Source organism: Nerophis lumbriciformis, linkage group LG15, assembly GCF_033978685.3.
Source record: "Nerophis lumbriciformis linkage group LG15, RoL_Nlum_v2.1, whole genome shotgun sequence".
Lineage (NCBI taxonomy): Eukaryota > Metazoa > Chordata > Actinopteri > Syngnathiformes > Syngnathidae > Nerophis > Nerophis lumbriciformis.
Window position 1 is genome coordinate 31,876,768 of NC_084562.2, and position 25,247 is coordinate 31,902,014.

At 42.7% G+C, this 25,247-nt stretch overlaps 1 protein-coding gene across 5 annotated transcripts in view; it reads right to left on the reverse strand.

Annotated features, from left to right (window-relative positions):
- Nucleotides 1-25,247, reverse strand: part of LOC133616043 (C-myc promoter-binding protein-like) — a 112,377-nt gene that overhangs the window by 15,242 nt on the left and 71,888 nt on the right. For all 5 annotated transcript variants that reach the window (XM_061975047.1, XM_061975048.1, XM_061975046.1 and 2 more), the window contains 9 exons: nt 24,777-24,905; nt 18,119-18,260; nt 17,583-17,693; nt 13,401-13,520; nt 13,134-13,283; nt 4,253-5,409; nt 2,431-2,662; nt 2,147-2,253; nt 1,882-2,057 (listed from right to left, as the gene is read on the reverse strand). In XM_061975047.1, the coding sequence (XP_061831031.1) occupies nt 1,882-2,057; nt 2,147-2,253; nt 2,431-2,662; nt 4,253-5,409; nt 13,134-13,283; nt 13,401-13,520; nt 17,583-17,693; nt 18,119-18,260; nt 24,777-24,905 (2,324 nt within the window). The remainder of the gene's footprint in view (nt 1-1,881; nt 2,058-2,146; nt 2,254-2,430; nt 2,663-4,252; nt 5,410-13,133; nt 13,284-13,400; nt 13,521-17,582; nt 17,694-18,118; nt 18,261-24,776; nt 24,906-25,247) is intronic.

The window sequence follows — 25,247 nt, forward strand, 5'->3', positions numbered from 1 at the left end:
GAGCCACCAAACCAGCTACACCTGACTAACAAACAGTTTTATCCACTCCGCTGTCAGTAAGATGAACTCGCTCCCCTCTATTCAGCCCCCCGGCCATCCGGCCTTCTCCTCAGCTCTAGATGCTGAACCTTACCTCCTATCCTAGAGCAGTGCTACCTATCTCACTCTCTCTCTGCCGCCACTGAATGTCTTAAATGTATTTTGTTTATACAAATGCCTAATACATATTGTGCAAAATCCAAGTCCCTGCAGATTTGTTGTTGTTGCTGCTGGTGTTTTTTTAGATGCACATCTTGCACATACGCGGTTGCTTTTGTTTTTTCAAAATGCACATATTTATCCAAATGCACATTTTGGGCATTATCCTGTAATTTTTGTACATCTGTATTGTTTTTTACTTTATATTTAGTATATAGTTTATAAAAAAATCCACTTTACAGTTCACATCGTGGTTCAGAGAGAAACGTTTTTTGGATTTTCCTGTATGTCTAGCACATGTTGAAAATGAACAATAAAGATGACTTTAACTTTATGTTCATAGATGTTTGCAACATTTCAAAATGGATATGACTTACTTGTATTTGTCACTGGCTGATGCAGTTGTATGTACTTTTTAGAAGTCAGGTCATATATTTTTTTTTAAAAGAAAGATTCAAATGTATTTTAGAAAACGGTTTAACATGTTACTGAACCTGCTTGGGTAATTGTCATGGAATACTTTGTTGTATTTTGTATATTTTATTTTTATTTCTACAGTAAAATTATTTTCATTATTATATTATATATATCTTCAAAACAGATTTTCTGGGAACCCCCTGTGCCCTGGCTCCCCGTCGAGACTGTGGACGTCTTAAGACCTCACAGTTGGTTTTAAACACATTTTTTTTCCTAACTAAAAAAAGTTGATGCTAATCAACCAGTACATATTCCCTTTTTTTCAAATAAATATTGATAAGGAACCAAAATGCTAGGCAGAATCAAAAATGGAATCTTAAAATCTTAATTCCCATCACTATTCAAGACTCTCAAAAATACGAACACAAATATTTAATATGGAATAGTTGTTTTACACGCGAAAACAATGTGAGATACTTAGAAATAATAAATCAAATGTATAAATGAACATTCAACATTATTTTTACCTTTACTGACAATTCTTGTTGGCAAAGACTGAGTTCTTTATTTAATTTAGTGGGGTTGTTCACCTTATTTATTAAAGTGTTGGTACTCAAAGCTTTCTATCGCTTGCTGTTTGTATAATTTTTCATTACTTTCAGTTCTGTGCTGTGTGTTAGTTTCTATTTTCTGTGTTCAATGTATTCTTTTTACTCCTGCATGAGGAAGCTTTAGGAACCAGCTGTTTGTAAATCACAAACACGTTGTGGGTTCTTAAACACATTACTATTCCGAGTGTAATATCTTTTTCAAATGCATTCCGCTGCATCTACTGTTGCCTATTTCCAATTTGCTGATTTATATTTTTTCATACTTTGTGTCTTGCGTGTGGATCGCTCTGTGACCATGACATTTTTTCTCTGCATCGAACGATCCAGCTTGTACAGACAATCTTTGGCCCCGTGGTGCGTTTTTTTGCAGCTGTACTTGAAAAAGCACAGACTGATTCACTATTGCATAGGATTCTTTGTTCGGGCACTCTATTCCGCGGAATGATACGCAGGAAAACGGACTGTTTTGTTAGATGTAATGTTTGGTCGTACAATACAGACGGTACAAAAACCAAGGCAACATTTTGGCGAAATTTCATCAAATGAGGCATACAAAAATCGAGGTGCTACTGTATCACATCATTATATTAAAATTATATTTCAAAGTTCTTTTAACAGCATCCAGATACAAATGTGTAGAAGTGTCAAATCTAACCTGCCAGTTCCTCTCATGTCCCTGATCTCCACATTAAGAAAAGGCAGGAAGGGGTTTCCACAGAAGGGGCACGTAGTGTTTAGATTAGAGTCATCCGCCGTCCAGCCGGCCATGATTTCTTCATCGTAGACCAGACAGTCACATGTCTTACAGCGTGAACAGCTTGAGATTAACAGCTGAAAAAGTAAATATAGCAATATGAGAAATATAATCTGTCCTATTCCTTTATTTTGGATCTAGTAATGACATTTTTGAGTTGAGTCACCTCCATTGCACAGTTATTGAAGATGCTGGTGTTGCTAGTGTAGCGTGAGGACCCTAAGTCTGACTTGTCGGACAGAAGGAAGCCAGGAGGTGAGAGGTGGCCACAACCTGTGAGGGTAGGAAAGATGATCAGAGAATGTGCCTACACATGGCGAGGAATATTATTGAGGTTCCAACAATCAAACAATGATACAAGACTGACAAAGGTTATGCCAGTGTATCTCTAGATGTCTTATTGTCACCAATTTCTGGATAACCATGAAAATATTTGTTTAATGTACAAACCAGGGAGCAGCGATGTGGGTCTTCTGAGGCTGGAGTCTGCAGTGGGACTGTTCAAAAGTCTGCTGTGGAAGGGGCTACGTCTTGGGCTCTTTCGAGATCCCGTTGGACCAACAGGGCCATTCTTTTTTGGGGAGACTGTGGAATATTTTGATTGTTCCTCATCTTTCACAGAGAAGTTATCTAGATCCTCAACATCAAGCGTGGAGACATTTGGTTGGTCACTCTGAGTGTCCTGGAAAAAACCAATGACATCGAGCACGCTTGAGAACAGAATTGACAGCCACATAACACAGTACAACTAGAAACAAAGTATTCCATCCTAATAGTAAATGATATCCAGTTGCAAAGTTTACAAACTTGCAGTTGTCTGTTTGAATCACACATTAAGAGTGTTACTAAAACGGCCTTCTTTCATCTCCGTAATATCGCTAAAATTCGTTCTATTTTATCCACTAGCGACGCTGAGATCATTATTCATGCGTTCGTTACGTCTCGTCTCGACTACTGTAACGTATTATTTTCGGGTCTCCCTATGTCTAGCATTAAAAGATTACAGTTGGTACAAAATGCGGCTGCTAGACTTTTGACAAGAACAAGAAAGTTTGATCATATTACGCCTATACTGGCTCACCTGCACTGGCTTCCTGTGCACTTAAGATGTGACTTTAAGGTTTTACTACTTACGTATAAAATACTACACGGTCTAGCTCCGTCCTATCTTGTCGATTGCATTGTACCATATGTCCCGGCAAGAAATCTGCGTTCAAAGAACTCCGGCTTACTAGTGATTCCCAGAGCCCAAAAAAAGTCTGCGGGCTATAGAGCGTTTTCTATTGGGGCTCCAGTACTATGGAATGCCCTCCCGGTAACAATAAGAGATGCTACCTCAGTAGAAGCATTTAAGTCCCATCTTAAAACTCATTTGTATACTCTAGCCTTTAAATAGCCCCCGTTAGACCAGTTGATCTGCCGTTTCTTTTCTTTTCTCCTCTGCTCCCCTTTTCCTTGAGGGGGGGGGGGGGGGGGGTGCACAGGTCCGGTGGCCATGGATGAAGTGCTGGCTGTCCAGAGTCGGGACCCGGGGTGGACCGCTCGCCTGTGCATCGGCTGGGAATATCTCTGCGCTGCTGACCCGTCTCCGCTCGGGATGGTGTCCTGCTGGCCCCACTATGGACTGGACTCTTACTATTATGTTGGATCCACTATGGACTGGACTCTCACAATATTATGTCAGACCCACTCGACATCCATTGCTTTCGGTCTCCCCTAGAGGGGGGGGGTTACCCACATATGCGGTCCTCTCCAAGGTTTCTCATAGTCATTCACATCGACGTCCCACTGGGGTGAGTTTTTCCTTGCCCGTATGTGGGCTTTGTACCGAGGATGTCGTTGTGGCTTGTGCAGCCCTTTGAGACACTTGTGATTTAGGGCTATATAAATAAAGATTGATTGATTGATTGAATAAAATGCTAAATAATAGACCATCTACTTGAAGTGTGTACATTTTTTAAAATGTATGTAAGTTACATTATGGGTTGAATAGTTTTGCGTATAGATAGATTTCGTTAGTTGTTCGAAAATCCAATATACTTGCCCACCAATGTGCCTAATATGGTTATTGCTCTCTTTCTTCGCCAGTATATAGATATTTAATTCAACTAACATGCTGTAACAGGGTCAATAAAAATCACAAGATGGTAGCAACCATCCAAGAAAATACTCTGTTTCAAGTAAAGCTAATACAGCTAAAAAGTGCTTGCTATCAAGATGTGCGAACATGTTTCTCACTATTGTAATAAAAAAGTTTCAATATGGGAAGTACCTTAGTTGGTGTAGCGTACGTGGATAGACGTGAGTACCAACGACTAGCCTTCTCTGCCACGCCTTTGCTTGCAGAGAACATGCTGGTCTTGAAAACATCCAATGTTGGTGTTAGTGTGTCCAGAACAAAAGATGAGGATGGTGAAGTGGCTGCAATGTGCATCTGGCTTGTCTTATCCCGGTAGGGGCTGGGGTGCGGGCTGGGACAAGGGCTAGGGGTGGTGCTTTCGCTGTGAGAAGTTGGCGACGACCACATACGCTGATGTGTGATGGATTTAGAGGGCGAGGGAGGGTGGTAGGTGCTTGACTGTGGCACTCCCGTAGTCCTGAGGACAGAGCTCTTGGGTAAGCTAGCGCTACGAGGTGTGGAGCGGTGAAAGATGAGCGGGCTGGACGGGTCCTGGAGGTCCCTACTTGGTGTTCGGCTACTCAGTGGGCTTCCAATGTGCTTCATGTAGAGCTCAATCTCCCTTGCCAAATTCCTGTTGGCAATGGGTGTGCTGGCATCCATCTCCTCTGGACATGGATCCTCCTTTTGCTGCACTGAATGAGACTCTGCTGAAAGCAAGGAGAGAGGATCATAGCCAGTCTCAATGCCTGTGCGCTTCACTCTTCGTCTTGATGTCAAAGGGCTCACACCACAGTAGCTTGCGCTGCGTTCAATAGGATTTTTGCGAGATTTGCAGGTTTTTTGAGAAGTAATTCCTTCGCTTGCGGTAGTCTTGTCCAAATCCAAATCCTCCAAATCAAAAATATTCTCTAGATTGTTTGTGTCTTCATCACTGGAAACCTGCATCTCCGGCTCATCTCCATCTTTACGACATCTGCTTACAGAAGCCTCCTCCAACCCACACAGAGCCAGTGAGCGAGGCCTCTTGCTCTTACCAAAGTTGGAATTACAGAGAATTTTCACATCAGCGCCAAGATGTCCTGCAATTTTGTCTGGGTCGGTTTCTCCCTGGCTCATACCCAGACCAAGAACAGTAGTGCCACTCCCACAGACTTTGTCACCACGTAGTCGCCAACCCAAAGTCGAGTCACTGTTGGCACTGCCAACCACTTCTTCCAGGGTACTTTTGTGTTTCCTGAGCAAGATATTGGTTTGGATCTCACCAATCTCTCCCAGAGAAGAGGTGAAGAGAAGACCTGCAACGTGGTCTGAAAAAAACAACCAGACATACTTATTAACAGCAATACAAGTAGAGAACCATGGATATACTGTTCCCTAATGGTAATACTGTTAATCTGCAATCACCTTCTTATTCCCACCTGTGATGGGGTGTCATGAACTAAAGGGCTCTTACAGCGGGATACCAACAAGTGCATTTGCGATAGTACTCTGCTGTGAGTTTGCTGCGTGCTCTGCCAACACTTGTAAATTTGCGCTAGACAATCAGTGTGGAGATAAATTCAACAACAAACAGGCATAAGATCCAAATGAAGAAGGAATAGAGGGGTGGATTTACTTGGATTTGTCCAGGCCCCAATATTTGTGCTTTTTAACCTTTTTGGGAATACCTCATTTAATAGCTACTATTGACCATCTGGGAATACTAAATTTAGTAGCTAAAGGACAAACAGGTCCTCAGAGAGTTTAAGTGTATAAAACATGTTCGGACTCATATTTTTTCTACTTTTTCTTTTTTCTCAAATCTCTCAAACAACTTCAGTCCTAAATAAAAATATAGCAAACATGTCATGTTTTTATTTTAACCCTGTGAATGCTAAATTGATCTAATTATGACAGTTTTTTTTGCATAAAATGAGTCCATCCATATAATAAATGTTAAAGACTTGAAATAACAGTTGATAAAGGCTGTGACGCTTTTGAAATGCAATGAAAAGCAAAACAATTTTTTAGGGCCGCAAACAAAGTTTATTTTGCTGTGTCTTTTTTAGAAGGCAAAACCGTGTGTGCATAGTCGCTGCACCTGTAGAGAGACTAGAAAATAATGTCTTCGTGTGTAAAGGAGTAGGTGGATCAGTCCTTCCAACAGACAATTTGATGCTGTGCATGAAAATGTGTTGCATCTCACGAAAACACTTGTTTGCTTGGTCAGAATAAACACCTTCTTACAGCTCGCTGGAACCTGCAGGCTGCATCAACATTTGCAAATTGTAGCAACATGTTTCTCTGCATGTCCATGGCTTGTCGTGCAAAAATGTACCTTAAAGGACAAAAAATTCCCCAATATTCTCTAAAGGTTAACACGTGTTAGTAACTTATTATCAAATAATCTGTTTCAAGTAATAAAATATATGAACACAATTGGCTGGCTTATGTTACCATTAGTGGGTTAACAGAATACATTTGTTTGAGAGTTGTCTATATTTTTGACAAATACAAGGTCTATATAATAATTTTTTTTACCAGCCCAAATGGAATGATGTGTTTACTGCAGTCACTCACCAAGTCTCGTGTACACATACAAAAGCAGTCTAAGAGAAGCAACAATTTGTAGTCATGCTGTTGTTATGATAGAATATAGAGCAGGGGTTGACAAACTTTTTGGCCCCTACTTTTAGGCTCAGGGGCCACATTGGCTTTTGAAATTTGACAGACGGGCCGGGCGAACACATGATGCATTTCAAAGCATATAATATCTGTTGGAACTAAGAGTAGACTTCCCAAAAATAGGCTATATCTATTTTCAGAACAGCAAAGAAACACAAAAATGGTATTACAGGGTTAACACTTACATTTTCTTTCAGTGGGAGCAGTGTTGTTGATCACCCTTTTTTGCCAGTGTGTCGAAGTCTAGTATCAGTTTTATTGTGGCAATTCTCAAAACAGAGCTATGTCGGATTTTGTTCTAATATTTAGCGGGCTGGATTAAAAATACCAACGGGCCGGATGTGGACCCTGGGCTGTAGTTTGCCCGTCCATGATATAGAGTCAATGCCAGCGAATGCTAGCTATCCAAATTGCTATTATTAGCTAACAATATCTTAAAGGTGCCATATGTAATAATTTCATGTCAAGTCATCATTAAATGTCCCTGATATGTCAAAATGCATGAATAAATAATGTTATTTTCGAATACCTTTATAATTGATAACAGTAGTTCAGCCGGGATATGCTGATTTCAAAATTAGATTTACAGCCCCGAAATCTTATTGTTTTCATTTCGATGCCCCGCCCTCCACCGTTTGACCAATCAGAAAATCCGTGAGTGTGTCACATCCAGGTTGCCAGTTACGCACCACCACCTTCGTCTGGCTACTGCCACTGGTAAAGTTACTAAACATGTCAGACCTTTGTAAATCTAAAAGGCCTCGTTACGATTCTCAACTTATTCATGACAAAGCCAGGAACATAACAAGGATTTGCATCGGGGATGCCTTTGAAAGATGAAGACGATTGAAGGCGGAGAAGATTTTTTCATCTGACGCCAAATTTGCTAATTTCCTCCTTGATAGGTAAGTCAGGCATTTACGGTTTCTTATTACTTGTAATAAATGGAAATGGACATTTCGTATGTAAACTATATTGTTCAATACAGTCTATGATCCTGTCTAAAAAAGCTAGTATGTTCGTGCAACGAATGCTTAACATGCTAGCCCGGTCAATGACACATCGACATATAGGCTAACGGGGGAAATATATGCCTGTTAGCCTGTATGTCGATGTGTCATTCAACTGACAGGGAGAAGTATATATTCGACAAATAAAACCTATGTGGATATGGGTAGTGTCAGTGCCTATTTAGTTCTCAATATGCTGATATGCTTAGGAAAGGGGGTTCCGTGGCTAATTGCGGATTCTGGTACTGTATGTGCATCAGACACATATGGGGTTGCATTTGCTTGGCACAGTATAATGCATTACATGTAATGATTTTCTACTTTGTGTATTGACATGGTAGAAGGCTATATGACTTATGCATAATGTGTTTTTTGTGTAACGTGGGTTTGCTTATAGAATCGCACTCTGCACTGAATTATGGTGATTGATTGAATGATTAAGTTTAGTTTATTTGAACATGAACACTTACAGTATATTACATCACACATAATTTCATATAATTTCTCTTTACATCATGTCCGAAAAGGAGTAGAAAGAAGCAAAACTTATTTAATCCTACCCCTTTCCCACCTCAGAGCGTTTACAAATACATATGTTCATTTACTGTCTTGTCAGTGAATGATTAATACAGCAGTTCTTGCAATATATAATTAAGTCAGTCATGAAAAACATACTGAGATGAAGAATATCCTGTTTTCAATAAGGTTGAAGGTATTTCTCATAATTCTTCTTACTTGTACTTTGTAAACACTATTCATTTGAACAACCTCTTAAACTGGATCATATCAGTATATTGTTTAACTTCTTTGCTTAATCCATTCCATTGTTTAATTCCACATACTGATATGCTAAATGTCTTAAATGTTGTACGTGCATACAAATGTTTGAAGTTAGTTTTTCCTCAGGTTATATTTCGCCTCTTTAGTTGAGAATAATTGTTGTACATTCTTGGGTAGCAGGTTATTGTTTACTTTGTACATAATTTAAGCTGTTTTCAATTTTACCAAATCGTTGATTTTTAATATTTTTGACTCAATAAATAAAGTGTTTTTATGTTCTCTATATCCAACATTATGTGTCAGTCTAACTGATCTTTTTTGTAACACAGTTAGTGAATGAAGTGCACATTTGTAGTTATTTCCCCATATTTCTGCACAATAACTCAGATATGGTAACACTAGCGAGCAGTAGAGAATATGGAGTGATTCTTGTTCCAAAACATATTTTGCTTCCCGAGATAGGCTCGAGCGACCCCCCGCGACCCCGAAAGGGATAAGCGGTAGAAAATGGATGGATGGGCATTATTGAAATATTTCTTGCCACCTTATGTTGCATATTTTTTATATGTGATTTTCAGTTAATTTTATCATCTATTTTTACACCCAAAAAATAGTTTATTTTACCCTTTCAATGTCTACTCCTATTTGTATTTGTGTATGATGCTCTTTTGATGTGCGTAAATGGAAAAGAATGCATTGCGTCAGGATGCAACATGGAGTTATGCTAAACGAAATGTGGCTGTAATTTTACTGTTTGCCTTGGCTTGCCTTCAAAGTATGCCTATGCGATATGTAATATATTATATATTGTTATATATAATTATTTCGATGGTGGTCCGTGCGGTCAAACTAGACATGTTAGCAGGGTAATGCCAACAATCTGTCCCGACTCCCGACTAAAATATTGCTGCGTAACTTTATAAATACATTTGGCTAATCAACATCAGTCAAATGTGGCATACGTACTTAATAAACTATCTTGCAAAAAGCCTAAACAAGAGAAACCTACAGCGTACGAATCGTCGATTGCCATTTGAAGTTCCTTGGAGTAGGATTCGGATTCGGCTGCGTATCTGGCAACCTCAGTCATGGAGAGTGGGAGGGGACTACAGAATTTTGACCCGTGATTGCATTTCTGGCCACATTACTACATATGGCACCTTTAAACTAATGCATGCGCATGTGTTCCTAACGTATGAAAAGCGGTAAGAGGGCAGTAGGGCGGGATACTGTATAATATACAGGTAAAAGCCAGTAAATTAGAATATTTTGAAAAACTTGATTTATTTCAGTAATTGCATTCAAAAGGTGTAACTTGTAGATTATATTTATTCATTGCACACAGACTGATGCATTCAAATGTTTATTTCATTTAATTTTGATGATTTGAAGTGGCAACAAATGAAAATCCAAAATTCCGTGTGTCACAAAATTAGAATATTACTTAAGGCTAATACAAAAAAGGGATTTTTAGAAATGTTGGCCAACTGAAAAGTATGAAAATGAAAAATATGAGCATGTACAATACTCAATACTTGGTTGGAGCTCCTTTTGCCTCAATTACTGCGTTAATGCGGCGTGGCATGGAGTCGATGAGTTTCTGGCACTGCTCAGGTGTTATGAGAGCCCAGGTTGCTCTGATAGTGGCCTTCAACTCTTCTGCGTTTTTGGGTCTGGCATTCTGCATCTTCCTTTTCACAATACCCCACAGATTTTCTATGGGGCTAAGGTCAGGGGAGTTGGCGGGCCAATTTAGAACAGAAATACCATGGTCCGTAAACCAGGCACGGGTAGATTTTGCGCTGTGTGCAGGCACCAAGTCCTGTTGGAACTTGAAATCTCCATCTCCATAGAGCAGGTCAGCAGCAGGAAGCATGAAGTGCTCTAAAACTTGCTGGTAGACGGCTGCGTTGACCCTGGATCTCAGGAAACAGAGTGGACCGACACCAGCAGATGACATGGCACCCCAAACCATCACTGATGGTTTGGGTTGGTTTGGTTTGCATTTCCTTTGGAAATCGAGGTCCCAGAGTCTGGAGGAAGACAGGAGAGGCACAGGATCCACGTTGCCTGAAGTCTAGTGTAAAGTTTCCACCATCAGTGATGGTTTGGGGTGCCATGTCATCTGCTGGTGTCGGTCCACTCTGTTTCCTGAGATCCAGGGTCAACGCAGCCGTCTACCAGCAAGTTTTAGAGCACTTCATGCTTCCTGCTGCTGACCTGCTCTATGGAGATGGAGATTTCAAGTTCCAACAGGACTTGGCGCCTGCACACAGCGCAAAATCTACCCGTGCCTGGTTTACGGACCATGGTATTTCTGTTCTAAATTGGCCCGCCAACTCCCCTGACCTTAGCCCCACAGAAAATCTGTGGGGTATTGTGAAAAGGAAGATGCAGAATGCCAGACCCAAAAACGCAGAAGAGTTGAAGGCCACTATCAGAGCAACCTGGGCTCTCATAACACCTGAGCAGTGCCAGAAACTCATCGACTCCATGCCACGCCGCATTAACGCAGTAATTGAGGCAAAAGGAGCTCCAACCAAGTATTGAGTATTGTACATGCTCATATTTTTCATTTTATACTTTTCAGTTGGCCAACATTTCTAAAAATCCCTTTTTTGTATTAGCCTTAAGTAATATTCTAATTTTGTGACACACGGAATTTTAGATTTTCATTTGTTGCCACTTCAAATCATCAAAATTAAATGAAATAAACATTTGAATGCATCAGTCTGTGTGCAATGAATAAATATAATGTACAAGTTACACCTTTTGAATGCAATTACTGAAATAAATCAAGTTTTTCAAAATATTCTAATTTACTGGCTTTTACCTGTATATTGGAAAGTTGGCGCCCTCTAGACATTTGTGTAAATGTAGCAAACAATCCCTTTAAAGGGGAACTGCACTTTTTTTTTTGAATTTTGCCCATCGTTTACAATCATTATGAGAGACATGAAAACAGAGCAATTAATTCTACATCTAAATCACTTTAAAAATGCATTCGAAATCCGTCAACAATACTTCATTTACATTACGTAAACTGTATAATAACCTAGCTGTAGCAACATTGTTATTGTAAGAGCGAACACTAAGGAACTCTTTTTCTAGCGTAGTTAAACACATCGCCATGCTACGGTATTAGCCGTAAAAGCTAGCTACGGCAAGAAATAAGATAGCTTCTACATCAGCAAGAAACACGTTTGAGTATGTACTGCACAACACTGCGATACGACACCAATTTGTACTGACTTAAAAACATGAACAATCATATTAGAGTAATAGCCTACATTTCATGTTTTGTTTGTACACAGCTAGCCATACAGCGCATGTACTGTCGTTGTACTAACACGCATGGCGTGCTGCGTGTATCATGATCGATATTAAAGTGACTCACTCAATGGGACAGTTGTTCATTTGGTCCAGCTGGCCGGGGACGTTTCCTGTTGATTTTGGGTATGCAATCCATTAATGTCGAAATAGCTTTGCTCCAAGTTCCATATTTATAGCATCAAAATCACTTTCATCTCACTCTCCTGGCTTACGTTTGCTCCAACGTCTCACTCTTCCTTCATGCTGACTTCTATAAGCAGCGGTATATTTAGCTTCACAAGTATAAGGTTGTGAATCCTCATTTGTCCAAAAATAGTCGTCTTTGTTGTCTGTTACCAAGTCTGCCATGATTAGAAAATACACTTGTGTTTGATTCCGGAAGAAGGAACACACATTTTTGCCAGAATTCGGACGGGCCTTGCTTTGGAAACAGAAATCAATGCGCGGAAGAAATCAGTCACGTAAATTATTAAAATGATCAAAATACGGTAAATAGACAACATATTACATATTGTTATGAACATGTCTGTTACTACATTATATATAGACTTGTAGTGTGTATATACAAAACATTGTGGAGGGTTATGAGGTTGTTTTAGAGTGCTTTGAAGGCTACACCAGTGACTCCCTTTAGTCTTTCAAGCGTTTATCATCTGTGCAGTTCAACACAGAGCTTCTTATTTAGAAAATCAACCATAATAATTGTTTTTATGTGTCGTATTTCATGTCTCGCTTTACCCCATCTGTGAGAAATTGCTATGGCTTTGTTGTGACATCCGGTAAAAATAAAAGCCCTGCGTATTTGCATATTCATTTTAAAAGTGAAACTATCAAAAATCAACTTACATAGCATTACAGATTACGTAGATAGCTTCAAAAACAGTTACAATGTACACTATTTAAACAGCTTTCCATGTTATACGCATGTACAGTAGCAAGAGGATGCACATCTCGTCAGAACACCTGCTCCCGTAAAAGAGTCAAAATTGCCATGACTAATTTCCACTCCATCACTCTGATGGAGTGGACTCTTTTGAAGTTTTGTAGTTTTACTTTATCCATTTTCTACCGCTTATTCTGTTTAGGCACAGAAGTTCGCTAGAGCCTATCCCAGCTTAGATAGGATACACCCTGGACAGATCAGCAATGGATCAGAGAGAACATATAGACAAACAAACATTCACACTCACTTATGCGCCTATTAAGAACACTTGAAAATCCTATTTCATCAAGTTTCGTTTTACCTGCACTTGCAGACGTCTTAGCTCGGCATTTTGAATTGTCGTAGCGGGAGCTGCTGCACACAATGCCATGAGGATGGAAGGAAGAATTGACCTCCATGTCCAACTGAGGGAGAAAGTCTTTACTTCCCTTGATGCTCTCCGTTTCTGATACTACAAAAAAGATAGAAAACACAATTTAAAATAATACCACAAAACATAAAAAATTGTCCATATTAACAATACAAAAAGATAAACTGATCAATTTAAATGAATACAATGTAAACTGACAGGAGCTGCAGTCACTCTCTTCCTTATCAATCTTGTCCCGGATAGAGTTCTGTGCACAGACGTCTCCCCTGCGAACCTCCTCTTTGGACAGTGAATTATAACCCAAATCTGACTGATGTCCTGAAGAACAGACACAAATAGCAAAAGATATCTGATAAAATGTACAAAAATATTAGCGAGGGACACAATAAGCACTGTTATCAAATATGTAACAGACAAAGATATACAGAAAAAAACATGAAATAAAAGGTTATAAAAAATGTTTGGGCTTCAGTGGAAAAACCACAACTACTTGGTGGAGAAACAAAAGCTCTGTACAGGCGGACTTCGAGTTACAATATCCTGTTTACACAAGTTGCCGCTATTCTTTTCTGCTCTGTCCCCCCTCTCCTGCATGGAGAAGATACCAGGTGGTCACAAATAATCACTGGAGAGGTACCAGTCTGGAAGAGGCACTAGCTGTTCCAAGTCGTGAACCAAGGTAGACCACTCTTCTATGCATCATTTGGGGATGTCTCTGCATTGTCGACTTGTCTACATGCAGGAAAATCTCCCAATGACCCTCTGCTGGCTTTCAGATGGACTGAACTCTCACAATACTTATTAATGTAACAATTCGATACATGTGCCCACTCTGCATCAATTGCAGCCGGGCTTTTGAAGTATTTCCTTGTCTGAATGTGGGTTCAGATCAGGGGATGTCGTGGTTTGTGAAGCCCTTTAATGCCCTTGTGTTTAAAGGTTACATAGATAAATTGTGATTGATGTTAACTGTTGGAATGGTGGTGTATTTATGTGGCTCAGAACTAAACAATAAACTTTCAATTAATTTTAATGGGTAAGATTGATTTGAAATACAAGTATTTTGCCCCTGTCACATAATCCATTAAACTTGTAAGCTGAGTTGCTACTGTTTTTTTTTTTTTTCCCCAAGATGGCGGCGCGCACAGACGCAGCGGCTTACGGCTCTCCATTTCAGTGCTCTTTCTTCCTTCTTTTCTTCATGTTTTTTTTCCTTTTGTGCACCACCTGTACTGCAAACACCCGGTACACCCGCCAGTCACTCTTGGATATCGGTAACTCGCACCAGATATCTGTTTCGAGCGACTTTCACCACGAGCACAACATCCCAGATGACATAGCGAGAGCACAGGGCTCTCCGTGGTTTGTTGTCGGGTCTGGGAGACGGCGCAGACGGAGGAGGGAGAGGAAGCAGAAGCGTGGCCGCAGGTCCGGCGTCTTGCTCAGGCTTAGGAAACAACCCCACAAGCCACCTCTACCGAGCCTGTTCCTCTCTAATGCCAGATCCCTTGTACAGAAGATGGACGACCTGGAGTTACAACTTGCTGGAAACCGCTATGTTCGGGACTGTTGTGCTATGATTATCACCGAAACCTGGCTTCACCCGGAAATACCCGATGCTAGCATGCAGCTAGCCGGACGCACTCTGCTCCGCCGGGACAGAACTAAGGACTCCGGTAAGAGCAGAGGAGGGGGGCTCTGTATCTACGTGCATGAGAACTGGTGCAACAACGGGACAATCACTGAACAGCACTGTTGCCCGGACGTGGAGTACATGTCTGTCTGTTTTTTCTCCCTAGAGAGCTGTCTGTTGTTATCATCACGGCTGTGTATATTCCACCGGATGCCAAAGTAAACACAGCGCTCTCTCTTCTGCTGAACACCGTCAACGAACAGCAGCGGGCCCACCCCGACGGTGTTCATATCATAGCAGGGGATTTTAATAAGGCCAATCTGAAGACTGTACTCCCTAAGTTCTACCAGCACGTGAAGTGTTCTACAAGGGGAAAGAACACCCTGGACCACGTGTATACCAACATAGAGAGCTACACCCCTCCCCCAGCTTGGACAGTCAGACCATCTTTCCCTCCTGCTCTCTCCTACCTACACCCCCATCAGACGCCAGGCCAGGCCTATCACAAAGACTGTTATGACCTGGCCTGACGATGCACTCCCCAAACTTCAGGACTGCTTCCAACACACAGACTGGGACCTCTTCCAACAACAGGAGCTGGAGACAGCCACAGGAACGGTGCTGGACTACATAAAGTTCTGCATCGGGAATGTGACTGTGGAAAAAACCATCCGGGTTTACCCCAACAAGAAACCCTGGATGACCAGCCAGGTCCGCACACTCCTCAGGGCCCGCGACGCAGCCTTCAGGTCAGGGGACAGGGCACTGTACAGTGTTGCTAGAGCCGACCTGAAGAGAGGGATTAAAAAAGCAAAGGCGGACCACAGGAGGTGCATAGAGTCCCATCTGTCCAGCAAAAACTCACGGGAGGTGTGGCGGGGCATTCATGACATCACAAACTTCAGAGGCTGCAATATGACAACTGCGGATCAGAGTGCGACACTGGCAGAGGAGCTTAACTGTTTCTTTGCCCGTTTCGAAACCCCCCAGCGACACTCATCTGCTCCAGCCCTGCCCCCGCCCCCACCGGGCTCCGGCACCACTCCACTCACTGTACAGGAGCACAGTGTCAGACGAGTGCTCCTGGCTGTGAACCCCAGGAAGGCTACCGGACCAGACGGAGTACCTGGAAATGTGCTCAGGACGTGCGCCCACCAGCTCGCTCCCCCCCTCACCAGGATCTTCAACCTCTCCCTGGCTCAGGCAGTCATCCCATCCTGCCTGAAGTCATCTACAATAATCCCGGTGCCGAAGAAGTCTCCCATCACCAGCCTGAATGATTACCGACCAGTGGCCCTCACTCCGGTAATCATGAAGTGCTTCGAGCGACTTGTTCTCCAGCACATCAAGGACCATATCCCTCCAGACTTCGACCCCCACCAGTTCGCATACCGGGCGAACAGGTCCACAGAGGACGCCATCGCTGTTGCTCTCCACTCTGCTCTGAACCACCTGGAGCAGCAGCAGAGCTACGTCTGGATGCTCTCTGTGGACTATAGCTCTGCCTTCAATACAATAATCCCGGACAGACTCTGCAATAAACTGGACACTCTTGGCCTCCCCCCTCTCACAAACGCCTGGATAAGGGACTTCCTAACGGACCGACCCCAGAATGTGAGACTTGGCCCGCACCTCTCATCCTCCCGCACGCTGAGCATCGGCTCCCCACAGGGCTGTGTGCTGAGCCCCCTCCTCTACTGCCTTTACACCCATGACTGCAGTCCGGCCCACAGTGACAACCTTACCGTCAAGTTTGCCGACGATACCACAGCGGTCGGGCTCATCTCCAGGGGTGACGAGGCTGCCTACAGAGAGGAGGTCCTGAAGCTGACGGCCTGGTCTTCGGAGAACAAACTCGCTCTCAACACCAGCAAGACCAGAGAGATCATCGTCGACTTCAGGAGGAGCAGCACCGACCCTGCCCCCCTCTACATCAACGGCGAGCGTGTAGAGAGGGTCCACACCTTCAGGTACCTTAGAGTCCACATCTCTAATGACTTCTCCTGGACAGTCAACACCACATCAATCATCAAGAAGGCTCAGCAGCGGATACACTTCCTTAGAGTCCTCGGGAAGTACAACCTGAAGCCTGACCTGCTGCTGAACTTCTACCGCTCGTCCATCGAGAGCCTGCTGACCTACTGTATTACGGTATGGTACGGCAGCTGCACTGCAGCAGACAGGGAGAGGCTGCAAAGAGTGGTCAAGACGGCTCAGAAGATCATTGGCCGCCCTCTCCCCTCTCTGACGGACATCTACACCTCCCGCTGCCTCAACAGAGCCAGTGCCATCATCAAGGACAGCACCCACCCTGGCTCTGACCTGTTCCACCTGCTGCCCTCTGGGAAGCGCTACAGGTGCATTAAAACCAAAACAAACAGGCTAAAGAACAGCTTCTTCCCCAGGGCCATAACCATCCTGAACGGACTGCCCCATTGTCCCTCATAACTGCCTTCTCTTCGGTGCAATAACCCATTCCACCAACCACCCTATTTTTGTTTTGTTTTTTCATGTATATATTCATTTCACACCATATTCATTGCACTTCTACATTTTTTAAATTTTTATATATTTGCACATTGTTTTTCTAGCATGCACACATCGCACTGTATGGAATGGCCTCAATCTCGTTACCTTGCGTAATGACAATAAAGCTGATTCTGATTCTGATTCTGATTCTAATTGTGCTCATGGTGACAAACCAAACAGGATATAATTGTAAAAAAGTGTTTGCAATGTAGATCTACCTGTGCTAGATCCATCATCAGTGATATCTGCTGCTCTACCCTGCCCTGTTAGGGTGACGTCAGCTGTGCTGTCCAGGCTGCCATGACTATCAACGTCCAGGTCGTTGCAGTCTACCCCCCAAAAAAACAAATCATTATCGAAGACAACAGTTCTTCTGTAAAAAGAGAATATTTGCTTTCAGTTTAATTTATTATACCATTAGCAGAATTTGACGGTAAAGTGACTCGCATAGAGATTGTGTAGTCGCAAAAATGATGAGGAAACCACAGATTTTAAAATCCATCCATCCATTTTCTACCGCTTATTCCCTTTGGGGTCGCGGGGGGCGCTGGAGCCTATCTCAGCTACAATCGGGCGGAAGGCGGGGTACACCCTGGACAAGTTGCCACCTCATCGCAGGGCCAACACAGATAGACAGACAACATTCACACTCACATTCACACACTAGTGTTGCCAATCAACCTATCCCCAGGTGCATGTCTTTGGAGGTGGGAGGAAGCCGAATCATTAAAAAGAATTTCCTCATGTTGATTACCTGACAGCAGGCTCTGAGTGAGAGGGGCATGTTTTCGCAGTGACTGTTTAAACTGAGCCACACCCAAAACCACATTTCTCAGCTTCATCCACAGAAAGTATCCTCCTCTGGTGCTGGTCGGCCAAGTGCTTTCCAGCACTGCCTTTAAAATTAAGAGGAAGAGACAGACAAGAGAAAAAAAATGGTTTCAGCAAAACAATTTAAAGAGCTTGCGTTTATTTGTAGAGTCCCAAACATTGACAAATCAATAAGCAGTTGACAGTCAGATCTGGAATTGTTCAACTTGAAATTCCAACAGAACTTTTAAGGAAACGACACAAAACTAATGTTTCTGTAAATGGTACCAACAGTAACTGTATTGCTTTGTTGGTACCTAAATGGTAAATGGTCTGTATTTATGAAATGCTTTACTATACCTGGAATGATACCTAGAGCGCTTTACATTATACATCACATTCACACAAACATTCACACAGTGATGGCGGACAACTACATGAAAATTCACAAAACACTTTACTTAAAACAAAGTAATAAAAGTTGGTGTAGATCACAGAAGTCAATCTCCCAGCACGCCGCACTATTTGAAAATCAACGTGAATTTTAGCAACTAAGAACTCCAGCTTACTCCAGCAGTAACATCCAACATAATGGACATCTTACCCCGGATTTCCACTGGATGCAAAATAGCTGCTGAATGAAACCACCACAGAACAGCATCGCCATCTACAGTGCGGCATCCCTACCGCCGTTCTGTTGCGGCACCATCGTGCAGCAACAATACAACAGTAACATCATACCTTGTGAGCGTGTCACAACAATCAGTCCCCTGCTTTCCAATATCATTTTCATTGTAAGTATTTTTTTTATACTCTTATTGAAATAAAGTTTTTTGGGGAAAAAAAACTCCCCTGCATTCCCTGTCCCAGCATCAGCTGGTATTCGACACAGGCCCCCATATCTCCATATAGCTGCTCGGGATATACCTACAGTGCCGGCCCAAGCCTCCATGGGGCCCTAAGCAAAATTAGATTTTGGGGCCCTCTATTTCTGCCAATAATATTGATTGATCATTCACACACCTACTATAAACTCATTGCGGCTCTGGCAGTGTTGTTTACATGATCCTATTGTCAGCCTGGCATGTCTTTACAAATGACATGTCATTTATAAAGATATGGGGGTGGCCCAGTTAAGAACATAAATAATACCAATGAATGAACGAATGATGTCCAGAGTGCCACATATGGTTCCTAATCTTAAAATGTAGAAAACATTCAGCTACAAGAGTGGCCTGGGGTTGAACAGTCCAAGTGATAACGCTTTGTATTTACAGTAAAAGTGTCATCTTGTCTCATCAGTCTTGTACATATTAGTCTTTAATTACTAGTTTACATTTTTAGTTAATTGTTCATATTTAATGTTTACTTTGTACAAAGAGAGCGCAGTCTACTGAAGTTAAATTCATCAATAGTTTTCCCCTTTGAAAGACGCAAGGCAAATTCCTTCCATTTCACCATGTTGCTACAATGATCTTCACTGTTTTCATGCTGTTTCAGCAGTGCACCTATGTTGACCCAATCCCGCTGTCCCTCGGCTGCCAGTTTTAAGGACTTTTTGGAAAATAATTTGCAGCAAAAGCAATAGACTGCATCTTTACTTCTTGAATAAGTCAGCCAGCTACGCTTGACTTTTTCCCCATTGACTAGCTGTCTGTAGGTATAATGATAATGAAAACTTTGGCCATCATGCCGTTTGGGGAATGAAAAGTTCTCCTTAATAGACAGTGGTCCTCTGATCACCTGCTCAGTCCTGTCTGAATCTGAGAGGAAAGATATGGCGTCACATTAGTGCCAAAAATCCGAGCGCATAAAAACTGTTATCGCGCGCTGATTCTCCACTTCGTGCGCGCGCGACACCCTTTTGCGCACGCGCGGTGTCTTTTTGCGCGCGCGCGGTGCCTTTCTGCGCGCGCGCCGTCTCGGACTGTGCGCTCTCTGTGTACTCCTGGCATCTCTCCTCGCGCTGTCATGTTTTTTTTTGGCACTTTGGGGGCAGGTATGCTTAGACGGCCCGTCCTTTCTGATTGGCTCTTAGCATTTTTCATAAGACCAATCATTCTCCAGCGTAGCAACGTTGTAGCCATCTTACCTCGGACATCCGGCCTCAATCATTACATTGATGTCAAAGCAAGTTATGGTAATTTAATTAGTACATGTACCAATTAAATTACCATAACTTGCTCGATTTTCGACCAATTTACAAACGGTTTGCCTTGTTACAAATCTTATTACATGTAGATATGACATAGGATGCTGCACCTGTTGAAATCACCTCTTTCGCTATAAAAAAAAAAGACTTAATTGTGCAACATAGTTGTGTAGGGTCAGTGTTAGTCAGTTCTCTGATTATTTTAAACTGTTTCAGAATACATTATTAAAAGGCTATTTTTAACATTTTAAAAACAAACATCAAAGATTATTTCATTAATTGTATGGCTGAATCAAAAGAAATTCCATAAATTAGAAAACAAATGTTCAAGAAGAAGTGAAAACTTTGCGCCTATAACAAGCTTGATACATATTGACGATGACCCGCCCTGCTATACTTCTGATTGGCTCTGAGCATTTTTCGCCTGGCCAATCAGAAAGAAGGGGCCGGCTAAGCATACCCGCCCCCAAAGTGCCAAAACGAAACATGCCAGCGCACAGACCGAGACGGCACGCGCGCAAAAAGGCACCACGCGCGCGCAAAAGGGTGTCGCGCGCGCAAAAGGGTGTCGCGCGCGCACGAAGTGGAGAATCAGCGCGCGATAACAGTTTTTATGCGCTCGGATTTTTGGCACTAATGTGACGCCATAGCAGGCGGCAAACGTCACAGGTGCAGCAGAGGCAGCTTTATATTTAAAGAGAGGCAGGAAGAATCACTAAGCCTAGATCAGCAGCAGCACTCTGTTGACCTAAAATTGTGTTTTTGTACAATAATATATCTTTGATCATTTAGAAATCATCAGTCAGACTCGTACATGCACAAAATAAAAAATAAGAATTTTTTGTTAATTGCTTTTGGGGGCCCCCTGGTGACCGCGGGGCCCTAAGCAAGCGCTTAGTACGCTTATGCCTTGGGCCGGCTCTGTATAACTATATAGTAGTCTTTAATTTTGGACCTCCAGAATCAGCATGTCCTCATCCAGTTGTGTCAACGAGGTGAAATTCCGCTTGAAAACTTTGACAAGTTGACTTCATGTCCGTCGACACCCATTAGGATGTTTCAAAGTGTTAAATACAATCCATAAAAACAGAGTATTTTATTTTAAAAGTAAACCGGAGAATTGTTTGTATTTGTGTCCAACACAAGCAGATTTTAGCTAGATTAAACTGATTTGTTGCGGCTTTCGGCAAATTAGAAACTCTGCGTATATTTAGCACTGGAATGCGGAACGTCATCGGCATGTTGGTGACGTTCCTTATTCCAGGCGGTGGAAACAGACACAATGACTTGAGTAAAAACGGAAAGAGTCCACCGCCTTGCGGATGTTGTTTTGCATCCAGTAGAAATCCAGGGTTATAGAATACTACCAAAGTTTGAGGCCACAGTGGTATTATTAGCATGCAGTGCACTAACCATTCTTACAAAGGGTGTCACATTACCGCCATAGGTACTGTAGCAATATTTAATCCCAACTAAAAAACTAAACTAAAACAACACCACTTTAACTATTGTACCCTGTCCGTACAAAATAAAACATTAAAGATGTTGCCTTATAACACGGTCAGAAATAATCATTGTAAACAACAAAGCCTGCTGCGAAACGCAACTTTGACAAGTCTCGTGGATTCTGCTGAAGATTCCCGGAAATTGCCCTTGTCTACAGACATACTGACTGAGGTTACAAACCTCCCGGGTCTTACTGTGCGTATAAAAATACTGTAGCTTTTGATGGTTGATCAACAATTACTTGATTTAAATTGAGCGACCACAGCCGTCTCAGCGTGCACACAAAGCGGCACTCTCTCATAGCATCTCCCCGTCTACTTTCCCTGCCCTCAGTCTGCTCACCAGTCACGATGCATTTACGAACGTCAGACTGTCGGAAAACAGAAATATTCAAGCAGGAACAAACATGAATGCAGATATTTAAAAAAAAAAGCACATTTCCTCCACACTGTGGCACATGACCACCTATCTGTATCTTTAAAATCAGCACCATACTTTTTGTTCACCGCTTTCACCCCTCTAGTATCCATCCATCCATCCATCTTCTTCCGCTTATCCGAGGTCGGGTCGCGGGGGCAGCAGCCTAAGCAGGGAAGCCCAGACTTCCCTCTCCCCAGCCACTTCGTCCAGCTCCTCCCGGGGGATCCCGAGGCGTTCCCAGGCCAGCCGGGAGACATAGTCTTCCCAACGTGTCCTGGGTCTTCCTCGTGGCCTCCTACCGGTCGGACATGCCCTAAACACCTCCTTAGGGAGGCGCTCGGGTGGCATCCTGACCAGATGCCCGAACCACCTCATCTGGCTCCTCTCGATGTGGAGGAGCAGCGGCTTTACTTTGAGCTCCCCCCGAATGACAGAGCTTCTCACCCTATCTCTAAGGGAGAGCCCCGCCACCCGGCGGAGGAAACTCATTTCGGCCGCTTGTACCCGTGATCTTGTCCTTTCGGTCATAACCCAAAGCTCATGACCATAGGTGAGGATGGGAACGTAGATCGACCGGTAAATTGAGAGCTTTGCCTTCCGGCTCAGCTCCTTCTTCACCACAACGGATCGATACAGCGTCCGCATTACTGAAGACGCCGCACCGATCCGCCTGTCGATCTCACGATCCACTCTTCCCTCACTCGTGAACAAGACTCCGAGGTACTTGAACTCCTCCACTTGGGGCAAGATCTCCTCCCCAACCCGGAGATGGCACTCCACCCTTTTCCGGGCGAGAACCATGGACTCGGACTTGGAGGTGCTGATTCTCATCCCAGTCGCTTCACACTCAGCTGCGAACCGATCCAGTGAGAGCTGAAGATCCTGGCCAGATGAAGCCATCAGGACCAAATCATCTGCAAAAAGCAGAGACCTAATCCTGCAGCCACCAAACCAGATCCCCTCAACGCCTTGACTGCGCCTAGAAATTCTGTCCATAAAAGTTATGAACAGAATCGGTGACAAAGGGCAGCCTTGGCGGAGTCCAACCCTCACCGGAAACGTGTCCGACTTACAGCCGGCAATGCGAACCAAGCTCTGACACTGATCATACAGGGAGCGGACCGCCACAATCAGACAGTCCGAAACCCCATACTCTCTGAGCACTCCCCACAGGACTTCCCGAGGGACACGGTCGAATGCCTTCTCCAAGTCCACAAAACACATGTAGACTGGTTGGGCAAACTCCCATGCACCCTCAAGGACCCTGCCGAGAGTATAGAGCTGGTCCACAGTTCCACGACCAGGACGAAAACCACACTGTTCCTCCTGAATCCGAGGTTCGACTATCCGGCGTAGCCTCCTCTCCAGTACACCTGAATAGACCTTACCGGGAAGGCTGAGGAGTGTGATCCCACGATAGTTAGAACACACCCTCCGGTTCCCCTTTTTAAAGAGAGGAACCACCATCCCGGTCTGCCAATCCAGAGGTACTGCCCCCGATGTCCACGCGATGCTGCAGAGTCTTGTCAACCAAGTATAATTTGTCTATAAAATTGTTAAAACTATACCTCGGCATAATATTGTAAGCTTATTAACAATAAAGGAAACAACGCATCGGTGTTTCCACGTCTCCCACCATGGTTACAGTGAAGCAAAGTGCTACATACGCTTCATCATATTCTGGTACGGCAAAAAAAAGCATGTTCCCCGAGGTCACACGTGCCCCCACATGGTGGCCCGCCCCGCTATTTGAGAAGGACTGCTGTAATTGAACACAAGCATATTGTTCAAATGTTCTAATCATATTTATCACCACAAACAAGTCTTTTTAAGTGCAAAGTATAATACAGGAACATAGTGTTTCAAGTAACTTTAGCTGAATGTCTAAACTGACAAGTGTAAAACTGTCTTTCTACTTCCTGAGAAGCATTGTCCTCTGCAATGGACATTTTTGTATTACTGCAGTTAGGATAGTGTTCATTCTCATGAGGTTAACTGACAATTTATCTTTTAATAATGTAAGTACCTCACAAATTGATTTTTGGCCTCACTGGCTTCTTTGTTTCACATCAAGGATATTTTCCAGGTGATGGTTCATCAAATTGCCTAATACTCGTATTCCTTGTCATAGACGTCGATGCGTGCAGTGTTTCTTGTGCAAATCCGCGCTACCACATGAGGATTTATTCCAAAAGGAAATATCTGCTTGTCAAAATGTGTCCATACTTCTGATTAAAACTTTGCAGGAGGTTTCCCACTCTGTTCTGTTGTGTCCAAATGAGCTGCCCCGTCGAAAAAAAGCTACCACAAGGGATCATGGGAGGTGTAATTTACTTCTCAGACTATTCGATTAGATAGCAATAGCACCATAAAAAACGATAACAAAGTTCTCATTTGATCCTGTCACATAACACAGCATTATTGTTAAGATTTTAAAACTGAAATATCGAAATATTTACAATAATGTTAACCCAAATGTGCATTAACCATCAATGCACATTTGGTTTCATTCATAATTGTGTACCTTATTGTAGTAGCCATATGTAATTGCATTTGGGTGGACTCCAGCTTTCTTCATTTCAAAGAGGACCCTGACTGCAAGGACTGGCTGACCATATTGTCCACAAAGCTGCATCAGCACTCTGTAACACACCTATGAGAAGAAAGTTAAACTATGATGGCAAAGTTTGAAAAAAAATAATGGGGCTACTTAAACAGTATTAAAAAAGCTAAAAAGCTTATATATATATATATATATATATATATATATATATATATACACTACCGTTCAAAAGTTTGGGGTCACATGGAAATGTCCTTATTTTTGAAGGAAAAGCACTGTACTTTTCAATGAAGATAACTTTAAACTAGTCTTAACTTTAAAGAAATACACTCTATACATTGCTAATGTGGTAAATGACTATTCTAGCTGCAAATGTCTGGTTTTTGGTGCAATATCTACATAGGTGTATAGAGGCCCATTTCCAGCAACTAT